General features: G+C 44.2%; 1 protein-coding gene across 4 annotated transcripts in view; it reads right to left on the minus strand.

Moving 5' to 3' along the window:
- CACNA2D2 (calcium voltage-gated channel auxiliary subunit alpha2delta 2) overlaps positions 1-19,965 on the minus strand; it is a 1,199,719-nt gene that overhangs the window by 170,971 nt on the left and 1,008,783 nt on the right. For all 4 annotated transcript variants that reach the window (XM_033926190.1, XM_033926189.1, XM_033926191.1 and 1 more), the window contains one exon: positions 12,399-12,557. In XM_033926190.1, the coding sequence (XP_033782081.1) occupies positions 12,399-12,557 (159 nt within the window). The remainder of the gene's footprint in view (positions 1-12,398; positions 12,558-19,965) is intronic.

Consider the following 19,965-nt stretch of genomic DNA (forward strand, 5'->3'; position numbering starts at 1 on the left):
TGGGCAGCCCTGCAGTAAACTGATGGCATTCAAATTAGCAAAGAATAAAAAAAATACACATTAACTAAAACAAAAAAACCAGCACACACCTCTCCAGTAGCATGCTGCAGTTTTCTGTGTTAGAAAGAAGGCACTGCTAACAACATGGGCGTAGCCAGTGGGGTGCAGTTGCACCCCCTTAACTGATCGAAAACAAATGCAATGCTAAATGCTAGTGGCTTGGCCCACTAGGGCTTTTCCTCTGCCGTGTCATTTCCAATGCTGGCTGGCTGTCGTTGCTGCTTTCGGCGGGCCCATGGATAAGAAACTGGCTCTACACAGGGAAGGGGGAGGGGGGTTGATTGGAGGAGGCAGACTGGCCTGTGGAAGGGAGGGGGTTGTTGAATTAGGAGTACAATGGCAATGAGATGCCACCGAGGGGGTTGGTCGGAAAGTGAGAGAGAGCAGACCTGCAGAAGAAGGAGGGGAGGGGACAGAACCGCAAAGTGAGGGTGGAGGGAGAGGAGGGGACATGGATGATTGATCCACAGGGTGAAGGGGAGGGGGTGAAGCTGGAAGGGGGGTGGAAGAAAGTGATCAAGACCATAGGGGAGGATAGGAAAGGAGGAAGAGATGCAAGTGAGAGAGGTGGGGACGTGGATACTTCTACACGCTGGAAACCTATCTAAAATTTGTGCTCTCTGCTTCTGTTATTCAATTTCAGTCTTCAGTCAGTCAGTCTAAAACCAACTTTGTGAAGTGACCGACAGCAGTTGAACGTAATTACTTGGTTTTTGGCATTCTAAGTGAATCAGTTGATATAAGGACAGAGGATCGCTGTGTATGTTGAGTGTGTATCGAAAGCTGGTCCAAGAAAGGAGAACCGAAATAGAAAAGAAAGTTCTGGAAAGGTTTAGCGCAGACAGAAGAAAAATTGTTTTGGTGTAAGTTGAAGACTAACTTTCAAATAAAAACATTTTTTCAATCACCTATTTTGCCATGTCCTCTGACTTTCAACCTTGAACAAAAGTCTGTCTACTTAGCTTTCACCCATGTATTCAAGCTCGACTCCAATCCAAGTGTAGTTCTCTCAGTCTAAGATCGTTTGCACTCCCCCTGGCTTGGATCCTTGGCTTGATGTACTGAGCACCAGAACCCGGTATTCACTTCTATCTACACTTTGGACTCTTCGTGACTTCTATCAACTTGATTATATCAACTGCCAGTTCTAACGGACCGCTGAAAAAGGCTTGTCAGCCAAAATACGGCCCATGTCGGGTCACGATAGTTTTTCATGTTTGATGTGGTCTATTCTTACCACTGTCCGAAGATATCTTTAAGAAATAAGAAATAAAGAAAAGTCAAGAACATTGTATTTCTTTTTGGATCCTGGCTACACCCATTGTAACTGGAGAAAAACAGGTACTTCCTTCTCTCAAGGCTATGTGGCCCAGGGTCAGGGAGGCTCTGAACCTGACAGCATCCGATACTGCTATATCCTGCATTGACCAATAATAAGTTACTTAACTGGTCCCAGGGAAGATTCAGTGGCATGCTGTTCCTCATCCTGCCAAAATATGCACTCTCTTGCCTTCCGTAGCTAGGAAGGGGGTCAGAGCATCAAATTGAACATAAGAATTGCCATCTCCGGATCAGACCCTGGGTCCATCAAGTCCGGTGATCCGCACATGCGGAGGCCCCGCCAGGTCTACCCTGGCATAGTTTTAGTCCCCATATCACTGTATGCTTCTCAAGGGAGATGTGCATCTAATTTACCCTTACCCGTATCACTCTATGCCACTCTTAAGGAGATGTGCATCTAATTTACCCTTACCCGTATCACTCTATGCCACTCTTAAGGAGATGTGCATCTAGTTTACCCTTACCCGTATCACTCTATGCCACTCTTAAGGAGATGTGCATCTAGTTTACCCTTACCCGTATCACTCTATGCCACTCTTAAGGAGATGCGCATCTAGTTTACCCTTAAATCCTAGAACGGTGGATTCTGCAATTACTTCCTCTGGGAGAGCGTTCCAGGTGTCCACCACTCGCTGCGTGAAACAGAACTTTCTGATATTCGTCCTAGACCTGTCCCTCCTCAGCTTCAGTCTATGTCCTCTTGTCCGTGTCCCACTGGACATTGTAAATAACTGCTTTCCCTGCTCCATTTTGTCGAATCCTTTCAGTATTTTGAAAGTTTCGATCAAATCCCCTCACAGTCTGCTAGAAAAATGCTTGCAAAGTGTTGGGGATTACAGGTTTTACAACCCTCTGGGCCTAAAAGGGAATTTTTGATGGGTGTGGGGCTATTAAGGAGGTCTGCCTCGAAAGCTCAGCTGAGAAGATGTACACTTCATACTGGATGACCTTTTTCACCACATTAGAATTTTTACTCCTGCTCTGAGCTGGATTAATGACTCAGCTCTATAAAAAGAGTATAAAAAAAAAGCTGCATCACAATTTAGCACATTATTATTATAATATATTTTTTTAATATCAGGTACAATTTTAGAATCAGCCTTTTCATAGAAACATGATGGCAAATAAAGGCCAAATGGCCCATCTAGTCTGCCCATCCACAGTAACCATTATCTCTTTCTCTCTCTCTCAGAGAGATCTCACGTGCCTATCCCAGGCCCTCTTGAATTTAGACACAGTCTCTGTCCCCATCACCTCTTCCAGGAGACTGTTGCACTAATCTACCACCCTTTCTGTAAAAAAATATTTCCTCAGATTACTCCGGAGCCTATCACCTCTTAACTTCATCCTATGCCCTCTCGTTCCAGAGCTTCCTTTCAAATTAAGGAGACTCGATTCATGCGCATTTAAGTCAAAAAGGTATTTAAACATCTCTATCATATCTCCCCTCTCCCACCTTTCCTCCAAAATATATAGATTGAGATCTTTAAATCTGTCCCCATACGCCTTATGATGACCATATACCATTTTAGTAGCCTTCCTCTGGACCGACTCCATCCTTTTTAATATCTTTTTGAAGGTGCGGCCTCCAGAATTGTACACAATATTCTAAATGAGGTCTCACCAACGTCTTATACAGGGGCATCAATACCTCCTTTTTCCTACTGGCCATACCTCTCGCAACCTAGCATCCTTCTAGCTTTTGCCGTCACCTTTTCAACCTGTTCGGCCATCTTAAGATCATCACATACAATCACACCCAAGTCCCGCTCTTCTGTTATGCATATAAGCTCTTCAAATCTGTACCATTCTCCCTGGTTGTTGCAGCCCAAATGCATGACCTTGCATTTCTTAGCATTAAATTTTAGCTGCCAAATTTCAGACCATTCTTCAAGCTTCGCCAGGTCTTTCTTCATGTTATTCACATCATTCAGCGTGTGTACTCTATTGCAGATTTTGTATTATCAAATCTTACCTGACAACCCTTCAGCAATATCATTTATAAAATTGTTAAAAAGAACAGGCCCAAGAACAGAACCTTGAGGCACACCACTGGTAGCATCCCTTTCCTCAGAGCGATCTCCATTGATCACTACCCTTTGTCGCCTTCCACTCAACCAGTTTCTGACCCAGCCCGTCACTTTGGGACCCATCCCGAGGGCACTCAGTTTATTTATTAGACGTCTGTGTGGAACACTGTCAAAGGCTTTGCTAAAATCTAAATATACCACATCTAGCGCACTCCCTCTATCCAATTCTCTGGTCACCCAGTCAAAGAAATTGATCAGATTTGTCTGACAAGACCTACCTCTAGTGAATCCATGTTGCCTCTGGTCCTGTAATCCACAGGATTCCAGAAACTTGACCATTCTCTGTTTTAAAAGCGTTTCTATTAATATGTTTACCACAGAAATCAAACTTACCGGGCTGTAATTCCCTACTTCTTCCTTACTTCCACTTTTGTGGAGAGGGACTACATCCACCCTTCTCCAATCCTCCGGTACCACTCCTGACTCTAGAGACTCATTGAAAAGGTCAGTCAGCAGAGCTACTAGAACTTCCCTAAGTTCCTTCAACACCCTTGAATGTACACCATCTGGCCCCATCGTTTTGTCTACCTTTATTTTAGCTAGCTCCTCATGAACATAACCCTCTGAAAATTGATCAGGGTCTATTACTCCTCCATCCCTAGTCACATTTGTCTTCTGCGGTCCATTCAAGTTACATGCTTACCATGCTGCTATGTATTTACTACTATTTTTACCTTGGTAAAAACTCTTTACTACTTTGGGAGTAAGATTAGTGGAGGTAAAAGAGGAGTAATTTGCTTCACTAAACATAACCTAACCTAGCGTTTATATATATATCAAATATATTGCAGACCTATGCGTTTTAACAAAGTTAAGATAACGTTTAACATCGACAGCAAGCTACAAAAATCAGTCTTCACAAAAAAAAAAAAAAAAAACTTTGCATATAAATGAGTTTTTAACAATTTCCTGAAATTCATGTAAGATGTAGACGTGGAAAATAACCGATGAAGATAAGAATTCCAGACAGCAGTCAGTCATGGCATCTTTTGTAATGGCAGCCCCTAGTCGAGGAGAATCAAATAATGTTGAAATACATGAGGAACATCTAGAATTGGTAAATGCAAAATGTTCTACCAGGGAACTGATTTTCCTGTCCCATTCCGGTGAGTTCCTTTCCTCTCCCTGCCCCATTCCTGCAAGCTCTGTCCTCATCTGCATAAGCCTCAACCACTTTAAAACCATAAGTGTTCGAGGCTTGTGCGGTTACAGGAATGGGGAGGGACAGGAGAGCGACAAATTTGTCCTTGTGCCATTCTCTACTACCAGGTAACCAGGGGTCAGACCATCCATAATAATAAAAGGCTAAGCGTGCATGCGCTTTTCAAAGATCGTGATTCCTGGTGGCGTGTGGTGTGCTTCTGTGTCACGGCGCCTGCGCTAGCTGGAGGCGTGTGTTCCAGAGACTCCTCCCTCCCACTGCCGCTGCTCTTCAAAGCGGCCTGCTGAGGTTCGCCAGCCGCTGTAGCGAACCTTGCAGGCCGCTCTCCACCTTCCTGATGCAGAAAAAAAGCAAATCCAGGTAGGTGAAGGCTGCGATCGGCAGCGACTGCTGCTACTCCTCCAGCCGCCTAGCTCCTCTCCGCCGGCCCCGGCCGGCAGCCCCCTCCACCCTGTCCTGATCACGAGGGAGACCGTGCAAAGGGAAATGCAAGGGGAAGAGGAAAGGCAGAGCACCCGTTAATGTAACGGGCTTAAAGAGCTAGTATAAAATAAACAACCCAACTTGAAAAACACTCTGGCCTCAACAGGGAGCCAGTGGAGTTCTCTTTAATAAGGTGTTATATGATCTGTCTTTTCCAGTCTTAAAATCAGACAAACTGCTGTGTTTTGTATCAAACGAAGTTGATAGACATTTTTTCAGCAACCTCCCTAATGAACAATAAAAAACCAGATAGCACAGCGTATTGCTTTAGTGCCGTAGAGCAGTGGACCCCAACTCTGTCCTGGAGGACTACCAGGCTCATTGGGGTTTCTGGCTAGTCCTAATGAATATGCATGGAGCAGATTTGCATGCCTGTCACTTCCATTATATGCAACTCTCTCTCATGCATATTAATTAGGGCTAGGCAGAAACCCCGATGAGCCTGGTAGTCCTCCAGCACAGGGTTGGGCCTATTTTGTGGATATTTTATAAAGACAATAGGTGTCTAAGCATCTTTATAAAGTAGCCTCACAAATGGTACAACAACCGTGGCTACAATATACACACTTTGACTGCTAGACAGGTTATAGTTCTTGTAGTTCCTGCATCTCCCAGCAGGAGTTACTGTAGGAGCACAGGTTGGACCTACAGCCCTACAGGTTGACCTACAGCTCTAGCCTCTTCCATCATTAGGATGTCACATAATAATTATCATATAAAATATGATCTCTTCAATTAAAGCCTAAGAAAGGATGAGAGATTATTTTGAGACAAAGAGCTAATATGAGTAACATGGTGAAAATAGATGTAATTTGACGTCCAAATCATTTCCGAGAATAATAAATCTGCAAACTTCTTTTAAGAATCTTTCTCCAGCCGGAACAGCTTTCGGAGGAGCAGACACTGCCACCTTTGTATTAAGAATCTAAGTTCCCCTCAGCCAGTCCCAGTCAATGAACTCATTAACATGGAAATTAAACTAGTGGCTTGAGAAGAAAGTCATTGAAAGGGTAGGGAAAGGGAAGAAAAGGGGACATGGAAAAGAAATGAATACTAAGCTGGCAAACATGCACGGGACACAGAGTGGAGCAGACAGAGAATTTTTGGGCTGCTGGAAAAGTACTTTCAAGGTAGGAAATACATTTTTATTTGCTATGGGAATATTTATGATCATAGCATGAGATACACAAATACATTTTTTTATAGACTAGTTCAGGGGTGGGGAATGAGGGCCACAATCCACTCAGGTTTTCAGGATTTCCCCAACGACTATGCATGAGATATATTTGCAGGCACTGCCTCCACTGTATGCAAATACTTCTCATGCATATTCATTCGGAAAATCCTGACAACCCGACCGGATTGCGGGTCTCGTTCCCACCCCTGGACTAGTTGATGAGCGGGTCTGGGGCCAGCTAGGTATCTATGGTACTTTGTATGGTATCTAAGTCAGTGGTTCCCAAACCCTGTTCTGGGGGACTCCCAGCCAGTCGGGTTTTCAATATATCCCTAATGAATATGCATGAGAGAGATTTGCATACCTGTCACTTCCATTATATGCAAATCTCTCTCATGCATATTCATTAGGGATATCTTGAAAACCCGACTGGCTGGGGGTTGGGAACCACTGATCTAAGTGCTTTGACAATGAGCCCCAAATCTCACCCTGGGCCTGAAGCTTCCTTCTCATTCACACAGCTTGGGATAAAAGCCTTAATGTATCAGGTCCTACACCTCATGCTGATCCTTGAAGTACATTTTAATTTATTGTCTGGAAAATGAGATATCTAAGTAATAATTTCCACGCAAACAACTGAAAACCTGGCTTTTCAGCAAATTGTAACTCTATCCTTCCCCCCCTTTTTTTTCTCCCCCCTTCTTCACATAAGTTCATGTAATCCTTTTTCTTCTTCTCTACCTACTATTTTAAGTTCTTGTAAACCGTGTCGAGCTCCATACTCATGGAGATGATGCGGTATATAAACTTAAGGTTTAGATTAGATTAGATTAGATGTATGCCATTGCACTTACACCAGTATTAATGGTGATAAAAAGGGCCACTAGATCTCTGAAAACATCCTATGGATAGTTCCAAAGCAGCAAAATATCATGGTGGACAAAGTGCAGCAAATTGTCTGCTGAGGCCCCCACTGGGCTGTACAATCCAGATCCGCTCCAAGGGCTTCCTAATAATGGGCCTCAGGAGAAACTGAGACCCAAAAGTCTGGATTACTATTATTATTATCATTAGTATTATCTATTGATTTCATATATCAGCATTCACTTGGCAATTTATAAAACCGCCCAGAACCAGCAGGTAAGACATATTTAAGACTTCACATTGACAACTGAGGTATAAACCTCCTCTCCCTCACTTGGATCATATTTAAAAACAAAAGGAAAGCTGAGACAACCTTTCTCGCCAGGTCCCGTTGAAGAGGATAAAGCTCCTCATCTCAGCCATTGACACAAGCAAGGAGAAAACATTCATGTTGACTCCCACGTTAAAATTCCTACAGGGAATTTCTAACCTGAGCTCTGAAGGCAGGGGTGGCCCTATAATGAGGACAACTTGAGGGAGTGGCATTTTGCTTCCCTTCCTGGCCTCTAACGCTTTGAACAATCCTACAATTGGCATTTTCCCCATTCTACTATCCCCCACCGCCGCATCTACCTTAAGTTTTCTGTAAAAGTTGCAGGGCTGTAAAAGTAGCGATTCCCTGCCACCGGTCCCAATGTTTTCTTCTCCACTGCGGCCCACCCCAGCAGAAACAGGAAGTTGTCAGACAGGGTAGGCCGCAGTGGAGTGAAGATGCAGGGACCGGCAGCAGGGAATCGCTACTGCCGCCCGACAACTTTTACAGAAAACTAAAGGTAGATGCGGGGAGAAGGGGAGAGAATGGGAAAAAGGCCTGTAGTGGGGAGAAGGGTGAGCAGAAGGTAAGGGGAGCAGAAAAGAGGGCGGCAGCAAGATGCTGTTCCCTCAACAGTGCCGCCTGAAGATAGATATTGGACTTGTGGGAGGGAACGTATTTTGGATTGATCAGAGAGACTTCAATATTTAGGAGTTTGAATTTAGTAAATTGTTTTTTGCTTAAGTTTGATGTATTCGATTACTGAAGGAAGGGGGTGGACAGATGATTACACAGATGAACCACAAGATGGGGATCTAGAATAACTGTGGATTATAAGAGAGCCTATGATTTGATTCACTTTTATGTACGATGTCTACCCCTCAGAAGATTTAACTGTTGAGTGCTAATATTTTTTCACTTTTGATAAGATTGTTGCTTTCACTCTTTGAGTTTGTCTGGCAGGATCTACTGTTCTGCTTTAAACGTGGGTGACCCGGGCCTAAGAGGAGTGGTGTGCGAGGCTCTGCTGTCATTTACTGTATTACTGAAGCTGCTACCATCTAAGAAGCTGCTGCCCTAGGCAATTGTCCAGTCTTGCCTAATAGTTGGGGCAGCCCTTGCCCCACCCCCAGTTTGGATGCTCATCCCTCACCCCAGGCACCAGACTGCCTTGAGGAAGCAAATTCCAACAGACTGAGCCAGGTAGCAAAAGTTGCTGTGGCCTTGCTGAATTTTGTAGCGGGTGAAACCATAAGAATACTGAAAAAAACAAACCAGACGCTCATTTTAAAAATTCCATATGAACCACCACCACTTTGGCTGCAACCCTAAAGTTTCTTCTGCCAGGACATCCCCTTCATTCAAGTAATAAGGTACTAGTCGATGGTCCAGATTTTAAGCAAAATTAGATTGGAGATGTACAAGGACGCGATCTTTATGGTCGTGGGGCCTCAGTTATATAACTCTCTTCTAAAGGAATTGAGACAGATTGAGTCCTTGAGTTCATTTAGAAAACTTTTAAAAGCACATCTGTTTTTCTCAGGCATTTTTATGAATTAAAACCAGAAATTTTAGACATTGCTCACATTTTTGAATACTGGACGTCTTGAAGAGTAGCAGGTTTTCATGTTATATCTATTCTATCTATGTATGTTGTAAACTGCTTAGATTGGCGGTACATGAGAAATTTTTAAATAAATAAATGAATGACATATAGGATTCAGTTCCAGATATGGCGCCCCGCAAAAATGTGCGCTAAACATTACGATGTAAACCGTGCTCAGAGTTGGGCGCTGTTCAAAGAATCGGTGTCTGCTTTGAAGCACGAGGATTTAAGAGCAACTGAACCCTGATGTAAAGCTTTAACCCCAAATTTGGCACCGATCCCCCCCAATTCTATACCACTGCCTGCAAATCCTCGAACCGCACTTGCCCCTCCCATGGCCACTCCCCCTTCTCGGATCCACGCAGAAAAGTTTACAAGCATGTGTAAATTCCAATAACTGGCCATTAGCGTTGATAATCAATTTGTTGGTGTCCAATTGGCTCATTCAGCTATTAGATGGCATGCACAATTTGGGTGCACATAATTTTGAGCACTATATATAGGATTAGGGGGGTAGTGCACAATAGTCATTCAGAGTGCCCAGAAGATAAGAGCGAGGATCTGACCTTTAGATTCTACAGCAGAAGTATGATGCCAGAGAATTTTTAACCTTTTAACCTTTCATCTCACTGCTCTCTGTACCCCTCTCTACCACTTATAGACACTGTGATGTACATCTCACGGTGTCAGGTCAAAAGCGCGCCGGGACAAAGGCACGCCCAGACAACTGAGCGCAGCGTCAAAATTACTGTTTTTAGGGCTCTGATGGGAGGGGGTGTGGGGGGGAACCCCCCCACTTTACTTAATAGACATTGCGCCGCGTTGTGGGGGCGTTGTGGGGGGTGTGGAGGGTTGTAACCCCCCACATTTTACTGAAAACATAACTTTTTCCCTGTTTTTAGGGAAAAAGTTAAGTTTACAGTAAAATGTGGAGGGTTACAACCCCCCAAACCCCCCATAACACTGGCGCGATGTCTATTAAGTAAAGTGGGGGGGTTCCCCAACAAAACCCCCCGTCGGAGCCCCTAAAAACTGTAATTTTCTTTGGCGCGCGCCTCCGTCTTGCGCTCAGTTGTCGGCGCACGCCTTTGTCTTTCGCGCCGTTGTCTATGAACCTACCAGAAAATTTTTAACCTTTTAACCTTTCATCTCACTGCTCTCTGTACCCCTCTCTACCACTTATAGACACTGTGATGTACATCTCACGGTGTCAGGTCAAAAGCGCGCCGGGACAAAGGCACGCCCAGACAACTGAGCGCAGCGTCAAAATTACTGTTTTTAGGGCTCTGATGGGAGGGGGTGTGGGGGGGAACCCCCCCACTTTACTTAATAGACATTGCGCCGCGTTGTGGGGGCGTTGTGGGGGGTGTGGAGGGTTGTAACCCCCCACATTTTACTGAAAACATAACTTTTTCCCTGTTTTTAGGGAAAAAGTTAAGTTTACAGTAAAATGTGGAGGGTTACAACCCCCCAAACCCCCCATAACACTGGCGCGATGTCTATTAAGTAAAGTGGGGGGGTTCCCCAACAAAACCCCCCGTCGGAGCCCCTAAAAACTGTAATTTTCTTTGGCGCGCGCCTCCGTCTTGCGCTCAGTTGTCGGCGCACGCCTTTGTCTTTCGCGCCGTTGTCTATGAACCTACCAGAAAATTTTTAACCTTTTAACCTTTCATCTCACTGCTCTCTGTACCCCTCTCTACCACTTATAGACACTGTGATGTACATCGCAGAGATGCATTGTGGGATGCGGTATATCAAGCTTATAATAAACTTGATACTTTTATTGCCATGTTTTGTACTAACTAACTTTTGATTACATATGTATGGATTAATGTGTGAAGATCATTTTGAATTCATTACAGGCATTAAGAATGAATCTTCCTTTGTACACAGAAAGATGTTTTCATTACAGGATAAATATGAGGATCAAATGTGAGCAGCCTGTCCAAAAAGTTAAGACCATTACAACAGCCATACTGGGTCAGACCAATGGTCCATCAAGCCCAGTAGCTCGTTCTCACGGTGGCCCATCCAGGTCACTAGTACCTGGCCAAAACCCAAGGTGTAGCAATATTCCATACTTCTGATCCAGGGCAAGCAGTGGCTTCCCCATGTCTTCCTCAATAACAGATTATGGACTTTTCCTCCAGGAACTTGTCCAAACCTTTCTTAAAACCAGCTAGTACATAGGTGATAACTTTAATAGTAAATGAGGTTCCACATTGCTGGAACCAACGATCAAAGAAAGTGTTTTCTTCAAGGAGAACCAAATATCTTCTGACTAGGTCACGTGAAGTGATTCTAAGAAGATTATATAGACTGAAAGGGGCCCAGTTTCATCTCATATTTCCAGAAACCATTCCTGCCTACAGTTCATTTATCCAGATTTTTTAAATTTTGATGCAGTTTCCTCATACAGTTTCGATTATTCGCGGGGGGGGGGGGGGGGTTTCCTTCCGACTCCTCCCACCCGAATTAGGTCATTCATGGTTGCAGAGAAAAATTTTGCCGCATTTTTCCAAGCACCAATTCTCAGCGTGCACAGAAAAAACCACAGATTACCAGCCTCTTTTCAAGAATCAGTCAAAAGAGACCAAGTCCACACGCATTTGCGCTCTCCCCAGTCAGCATGCTTCCCCCTGCCATCCATGGTCCGGTATCTTTCCCTACATGCTCCTACTGCGACCGAGGTCTGGCATTTCTCGCTCATTCTCAAACCCCACTGGTTCTACCTTCAAACTTGTCTCTGAGGTTGCCGGCAGCGGCAGTAGTTTACATGGGGTTGCCTGGAGCTTTCCCTCTGCCGCGTCCCGCCCAGCCAGAAACAGGAAGTTGAGTCAAGATGGGAGGCGTAACATGGCACAGGGAAAGTGGTTGCGTCAGAGGGGATGAAGTAAGGTTGGAATAAGGTTGAGCTAGTGGAATGTAAGACTGTTATTCGCGGTTTCACCAAATGCAGGAGAGTTTTTAAAAGAAAACTGCGAATAACCTATGAAAAAGTTATTTGCGGTTTTCCAGTATTCGCGGTCATGTTAATCCCCTAACCCCCGCGAATACGGAAGGAGAAGTGTAGTTCAATAGAAATACAGCATTAAAATGGACTAATACTACTTGAAAACCTACCCATGGCCCAATCAACAAGCAAACGCTGCCCAGTATAAATTATATAGTGAGAAAAGGCAGAGAACAGACAAATAAAATGAGGGAAGAGAAGGAAGGAGAAAGTGCACAGAAAAACACTAGGCAGAGACAGACAGAGCCTAGTGGAGTATGAAACCACTTCTGTGTTTTTCTTTACATACATTTTGCAGCTGGCTGAATGCGTACTCAAAGCCTGCCTTGTAATCTGTCGTCCCTTTCGCTGCCATGTCCCGCACGGCATCCTTGATCACTTTCTTGTTCCGTACGTTAGCTTGAACAAGCTGCCTGAAGCAGGAGGCCGCTTCCGCCTTCTCGTTGAACTAAGAGATGGGGGGGAAAAAAAAATCGGAATTATTCTTGGCACAGATGATGGCGAAACTTGCTGGGAATCAGATTTATATAAACAGAACATATTGTGGCGGATAAAGACCATAGAGCCCATCCAGTCTGTCCAAATTACTTCCTTTTGCAATGCTGGTCACCGATTTTAAATTTTGTCACTGGTTTTACTCTTACCCATTTCATTATTTTATCATCCATCCGTTCTGTAAATAAATAACTTCTGATATTACTCCCTATTTAACCTTTTTGAGTCATGGATCCCTTTAAGAACCTAATGAAACTTTGTATGAAATGAATATAATGTACTTTATTTAGCGAGATTTGATTGGCTCGTACATAGATGACATAAAGAAAGTATTATTAAACTTTAAACAATTAAAAAAAAACATTCTTTTTTATGCAAAAAGTAATGGCCACTCATTATAATTATCCGATATAATAAAACTCTAGAGCGCACATGCGCTCTTGAAAAATCATGATCCCTGGCGCCGTGTTTTCTGATCCGTGGCCGCGTTCCATTTTAGAACGCAGCCAGGGATCACTCTGGCCACTCCCCTCCTCACTCACCAATCCAAAGCAAGCTCCTCACCAACCGGAAGCAAGCACCTCACCTCCCGCCCTCGCTCACCGCTGCTGCTGCCGCTGATCCTTCTCTTTGGGGCAGCCTGTGATCGTGGCCATCTTTGGCGGGCCTCGCGGGCCGCTTTCCGGCCTCGGTGGCACGTTCCCTGTGACGCACGGGATTGCGTCGGGAGGGAGCGTGCTTCCGGGTTGGGGAGCGGCCTGTGAGGTTCACTGGGGCCGGCCACCACGATCGCGGCCTGGAGCAGGCCAGAAGACGCCGGGATGCAGGGAGGGTAAGCAGGGGAATCAATACAGGGGGCCAGAGGGAGAGGGAAAGGGGGCTGCTTTGGGTGAGGGGTGTGCTGGGGGAGACAGAAGGGGCCATGGAGAGATAAGGAGAGGGAAAGGGGGATACTTTGGGGGAGGGGTGTGCCGGGGACAGACAGTTTTGCACTGGGGGGAAGACAGAAGGGGCCATGGAGAGACAGTTAGGGAGAAGGAAAGGGGGCTGCTTTTGGGGGTAGGGGTGTGCTTAGGGCAAACAGCTTTACTCTGGGGGGGAAGACAGAAGACGGCCATGGAGAGACAGTTAGGGAGAGGGAAAGGGGGCTGCATTGGGGGGAGGGGTGTGCTGGAGGCAGCCAGCTTTGCTCGGGGGGGGGGGGGGGGAGAGACAGAAGGACACAGACAGCGGCCAAGGAGAGAGAGATAAAGAAACACAGACAGACAGACACACATATATTCTAGCACCCGTTAATGTAACAGGCTTAACGACTAGTGAAATATAATCCTCTTGGGCAAATTAAAACAGATCTACTACTATGTTTTCTACTAACATTGCTACTGCTACATCTCTCGTTATCTGCGAGAAAAATCAACAGTATACTGAATATAAATGTTAATTTTTATCTGACCCTCACAGACCCCCTTAAACCTATCCATCGACCCCATAGGGCTCCACGGACCCCAGGTTAAGAACCCCCGCTTTAGAGTTTCATATCATGACATTTCATTTAAGAGTATCCTTTTCTCTTTTTTATTATTTATTTATAAGTTTTTCAAATTACCTATTCAAGATTTAACGTGTACAGAAAGCAAATTCAAGGTACAGAAAATAAAGTACTATATTACAGTAATTACAAAGAAAGTTAGAGCCTAAATCCAGCTCAAGTCCTCAAATGAGATCCAAAATGTAAATAATAGCGAGAATAAAGAAAACTATCTTAGGTTAGCGGAGATAAGGACATCCATCTTTCATTGAGCGACTCTCCAATCGCGACATCAACCAGAATGTTGTCAGTTGGAAAGGCTCAAAGAAAACAAATTTTTGTGATTTATAATGTATTATACATTTGCATGGACGACAGAGAAAAAATGTGGCCGCCAAAGCTAAGACACCAGGTTTCAATAACAGAAATTCTTTCCTGCGAGAGTATGCTTTTCATCATTTTAAGATTTGAGAAAGGCAAGTAATAAATCGCACTTTCAAATGCAAACATTTCCCCAAACGGCTACTTATAATCAGCCTGTTCTTTAAATTAGCGTGGTTATCGGGACTTTCCGTCCCCTAGAAGCTGCCATAAGAACATAAGAAGTTGCCTCCGCTGGGTCAGACCAGAGGTCCATTGCGCCCAGCAGTCCCGCGGCGGCCCATCAGGTCCATGACCTGTAAGGTGACCAGCGTCTAAGTCTAGATGATGGCCTAGTTAAACCAGCCCTTTAAATGTTACAGCCGACATGTTAACATGGGAGGGGGGGGGTGGAATGGCAATAGATGGCATCACTTCATACCCCCCTCCAAAATCATTTGCAGAAATTATCATTTGGACCACTCACTATGTTGCATTCTACAGCTAATCGCACTGTTTAATTGGAATGGTTATACAGTCCTGATTTATGTATGCAGATATCTTACATATATGTGTGACTTTGGTGGTTAGTCTGTTCTTTACTTGTTTTGTTCAAACGGGTAGTGTACTGGGCCAGCCTGAGCTGAATAACTTACTATTGAGAGTTGACTAGATCTGTCTGCGAACGGACCTGGCTTTTCTGCGCTACACAGGAAGTTGCCACGTTGTCCTTTTCTCATCTGACGAAAATGATTCCTAGCCAAAAATGTCAGCTGGGAATTCACCAATGGTTGTTTTGGTAGCAGCAGCAGATAACATATGCAGTTCTGGCAGCTATTTTTCTGGCTGAGGCTATAGTTTCAAGTTTTGTTTGTAATATCATAAAATCAATAAAGTTTTTTGAACTGAAAAAATTTTTTTTGATTAGGCGCTTATCCAATTTTCTAAGCGAGATACAAATGAAAATATAATAGGGAAATGAAAATAAAAACAACGCCAACAACAGAAGAATTTAAATGAAACATCAAATAAATGGCGTACTAGACCGAGAAACATGAAACAGAAAGGAAGCTGGGTTAGAACTACACGTTATATAGGAAAGAAAGATGAATAAGGAACAAAGAAAGGCATTCCTGTAGGACTGGCTAGGATAATTCAGTGATGGCGCTGATATCTCTGCTTTCTGGAGCCAAACGTGATGCTATGGGGTCACAGATCTTAGTCAGAGTTCTCTGACTACCACTAGCAGATGTCCCCTGGGTTGTGATCTATTGCCTTCCTAGGGCCTGGCTAGAAAAACCAGAGGAGCTGGGTATAAAGCTAAGTTTCTCAATGTGACTTGAGAGCTCAGTGAGAAAGGAGTTATTCTTTCAGGTTTATTTTTCCTGTATACACTTCTCCCTCCGTATTCGAGGTTCAGCATTCGTGCTTTCGATTATTCACGGGTTTTAGCTTGCTGGCTCCTCCCCCCAAATTACATCAGCTTGCATAGAGAAATCGCCGATTCCAAGCTTTTACAGAGAAAATCAATGATTCCCGGCACTTTCTTCACCATGTTTTGCCTCTCCTTCAGGAACAGGACAGTTCTCCCACCATGTTATCTGCGGTTTCACCATATTCATGATGGTTTTTAATAGAAAACAGCGAATAACATATGAAAAAGTTATTCGCGGTTTTTCTGTATTAGCGGTTTTGTTAATCCCCTATCACAGCGAATACGGCGGGAGAAGTGTATTCCAATACAAAAAGAAACTTGGGTCCTTCACAGGCTTTCACTAAACAATATAACCAGGGCTGTGCCCTATCTGCCCTGGTTATATATATAGACCTCTGAAGAGGGAGCACACAGGGCCTCAACGACAAGAACGGGACACAGCAGAAAGTCGTGAGGAAGAGATGTCATTCCTTCAGTTGTGGTTTTAAATTCAAAGTTCACTTTATCGATATTAGCGCTGCATAGACTCGACACTGACAGTGTTTCGGCGGAAATGCCTTTGTCAAGTGTCTATGGAACCATAAAATAAAGCAAAACAATAAAAGCACAGTAATATGAAAAGCATAATGACATAAATATACTATGAAATAATGTATATTAAAACAGTAACATAGTAGATGACGGCAGATAAAGACCCGAACGGTCCATCCAGTCTGCCCAACCTGATTGAATTTAAATCTTTTCTTCTTAGCTATTTCTGGGCAAGAATCCAAAGCTCTACCCAGTACTGTGCTTGGGTTCCCACTGCCGAAATCTCACTCTAGCCCGTCTACACCCTCCCAGCCCATCCTCAACCAAAAGGCCATATACAGACACAGACCGTGCAAGTCTGCCCAGTACTGGTCTTAGTTCAATATTACATTACATTAGTGACTTCTATTCCGCCTGTACCTTGCAGTTCTAAGCGGATTGCAGTATAAGATAGCTGGGCATTTCCAGGAAGTTACAATTTGGGGGACGCTTACACAGTAGATGCAGGGGAATTACAATTTAGGGGACGTTAAATAGAGGAGGCAGAGGGGAGAAATTGAGGAAGGGAGGAGAATTGAGGAATACTAGTAGGGAAGATGAAGTTTAGGGTTGGTTACTTGTTAGGGTTGTTGGGGAGGTATGCTGGTAGTTTGCATGGAGGGGGGAGGATGCGAGGGGGGGATAGTTTTTTTGAATAGCAGGGTTTTGATTTCTTTTCGGAATGTAGTTGACAACTAGGTTGGAGATACAGGGGTCCAGCTTCGCTGCCTGCGTCGCTAGGAGGCCGTCGTACATCTTCTTTCGCTGAGTTCCCTTGTGTGGTGGGTAGGAGAATATTATTTTCTGATTCTAGAAACAGAAATTTATTCGCAAGCGGTTGAGCTTTACACAGAAACCTACGAGGGAGTGCTGAAAAGTTCTCAGCCCAACCAACCAACTTCTTAAATTCTGAGCGTTATTTGGCCACTGGAGCTGAAAAGAGAAACAAAATTCCATGTTTTGACCTTGTTTCAGATCACCGATTGAACCATATCCCCGTCATTCTCTTCTTGCCTGGGCTGAGAACTTTTCAGCACCTCCTCGCAGCGGTAGATTTTTGACACATATGTCGGTATTGGAATGTTGAAAAGTATTGGGCCGAAAGAAGGTTGTGACAAGGATCCAGTCCAACACAATGTCTTAACAAGCCATTCAGAGAGGGCATTAAGACAAGTCTGAAGTAATGTTATGTTAGGAAAACCTGGGACTGTTGGAAAGATTAGAAGAATGTCACCAACGTTAAAAAAAAAAAAAGAACTTTTTTGAAAATGGAACATTCTCCTAGGACAAGCAGGATGAGTCAGTCACATATGGGGTGTTGTCCCAACAGCTCCCAATTTGTGAATAAGATCTCCAATAGCTCAGAGAGATTTTTTTTTTTCCTCTGAGCACGTGCAGTGCCCGGGCCCCACTGGGCATGCCCGAGCCCTACCCATGTCCCCCTGCTTCCCCCTAATCCCCAGTCTTTAGTTTCCGCCCGTTCCCATCGGTCAGATTTTCTACAGCTCTCCATTACAACTTTTCTACTCATCACCTTGAAGATGCCTGAATCATCTAAAGAAATGACTGGGATGCAGGAGAAGGATGAATACACTGGATCCTCATGAATTGTGCGCCCACTGATTGGATCCGGCACTCGAGGTTTTCCGTGTTGCTTGCATTGTGCGCACATGTCACCACGTGCACGCAAGCTAAGGAAGAGGGCACTGAGAGACTTCATGAAGAGAAGTGAGGCCCGAGAATCTTCTTTAAGAAGATGTTGAAAACCAAACTGTTTGTAGACGCATATTTCTGATCTGTCTTTCCTACAGGGTTGGCCATTTCTTGTATTCTTTTGATCTGTTATTGAAGGATTTGCAAATCTGATTTTTATATATGTTGATGATGTTTTCAAGAATGTTTTCGGACTGTTTTGTTTTTCTTGCTTTGTGTATGTTTAATTGGAAACCGTTGTGACTCCAGGCGGTATATTAAGTTTTTAAACAAATAAATAAAACCTAATATTAAAATCTTGGATTGGTGTTATGAGTGGACATAGAAAAATATTGAACAGGAGAGGTGAAAGAATAGAATCCTGAGGCACTCCACACAGAAGAGGTGTGTCAGATTCAGTGGCATGTGGTCGGGGCCTTCAAGGGATTAAGAACATAAGAAGTTGCCTCCACTGGGTCAGACCAGAGGTCCATCACGCCCAGTGGTCCGCTCCCGCGGCGGCCCATCAGGCCTATGACCTGTGAAGTGGTCCCTGACTATTCCTATAACCTACCTCTACTTCTATCTGTACCCCTCACACACACACTAAAGGCCCTGAGGGCACTGCTCTGAATTTGGTTGATTGAGAAGGCAACAAGCAGATGCTACTCAGCCAATCAAATTCAGATTAGTACTGTCAAGGCCTTCGGGTAGGTTGGAGAATCCCCAACCCAAGATACCTGGTTTTTTTTGTTTGTTTGTTTGATACCATTTGACTGGTTGAGCAGGCCGCTGGGGTGTTCGGCAGGAGGGACTGGGCATCCCTCCTGCTGGCATACTTTCAGGGGGTCTGTCAGCAGGAGAGACTGGGCATCCCTCCTGCCGCAATCATTATGGGGGTGGGAGGACGGGTTGCCTGGGTCGCTGAGATGATCGCAGCAGCCATGATCAGTTCAGCGGCCTGGTCCGGAACTTATACCTCTTTTGACTTCGTCTAAGTCAAAAGGTATAAGTTTTGTCCAGGCAACCTGTCAAACTTTCGATTATCGCTACAGGATGACTAAGTCTAGGTCGGCCCACCTCCCGCCCTACCACTCCTGGAAAAACGCCCCTTTTCACTCTGGGCGCACAGCGGCAGTGAAAAGGCCTAAGCTGGTTTTAGATACTTCTAAAACCTGTTTCGATTATTGGCACTTGGACGACCTGTCTTTTTGACCGTCCAAGTGCCGATTTATGCGGGTTTTTAGGCGTATTTTCTTTTTGATTATGAGTCCCATAGTGTTTTGAATGTGTTTAATGGCTATTTTTTTTTTTTTTTCAGTTATCAAGTATATCGCTTGTAAATCTTTCTTAAAAGTTTCAATAAACATAAAAAGAAAAAAACCCCAAAACCCGAGATATCGGTTTTTGTTAATGTGTTCTTGAGTACTACAGACTGGAGCAATCTTTTTCCTAAAATATTCTTAAGTGTATTGTAAAGAACAAGGATTCAAAGTGTGTGTTTTTTTGAACCTTTCTAGTCATTTTTCCTGTCTGACAAAGTACTATCTGGGGTCTCTTCTCGCCTTTGATTTCTCTGTTTTTGTAGGCACTGACATAGATAGGACTGAATGGGCCCTCCCTATAACACTATTGCTCCCAAGGGAATGGGAAAGGAGGGGGTGGGGGTGAACTTCTCCCAAAGTTGACAAATTACAATTAATAAATTCAGAAAAAAATACTTGTTTTCTACCTTTGTCGTCGGAATGTTGCTTTGATCCTAGTGTTTCTCTTCTG

Source organism: Geotrypetes seraphini, chromosome 17 (genome assembly GCF_902459505.1).
Source record: "Geotrypetes seraphini chromosome 17, aGeoSer1.1, whole genome shotgun sequence".
NCBI classification, from domain to species: domain Eukaryota; kingdom Metazoa; phylum Chordata; class Amphibia; order Gymnophiona; family Dermophiidae; genus Geotrypetes; species Geotrypetes seraphini.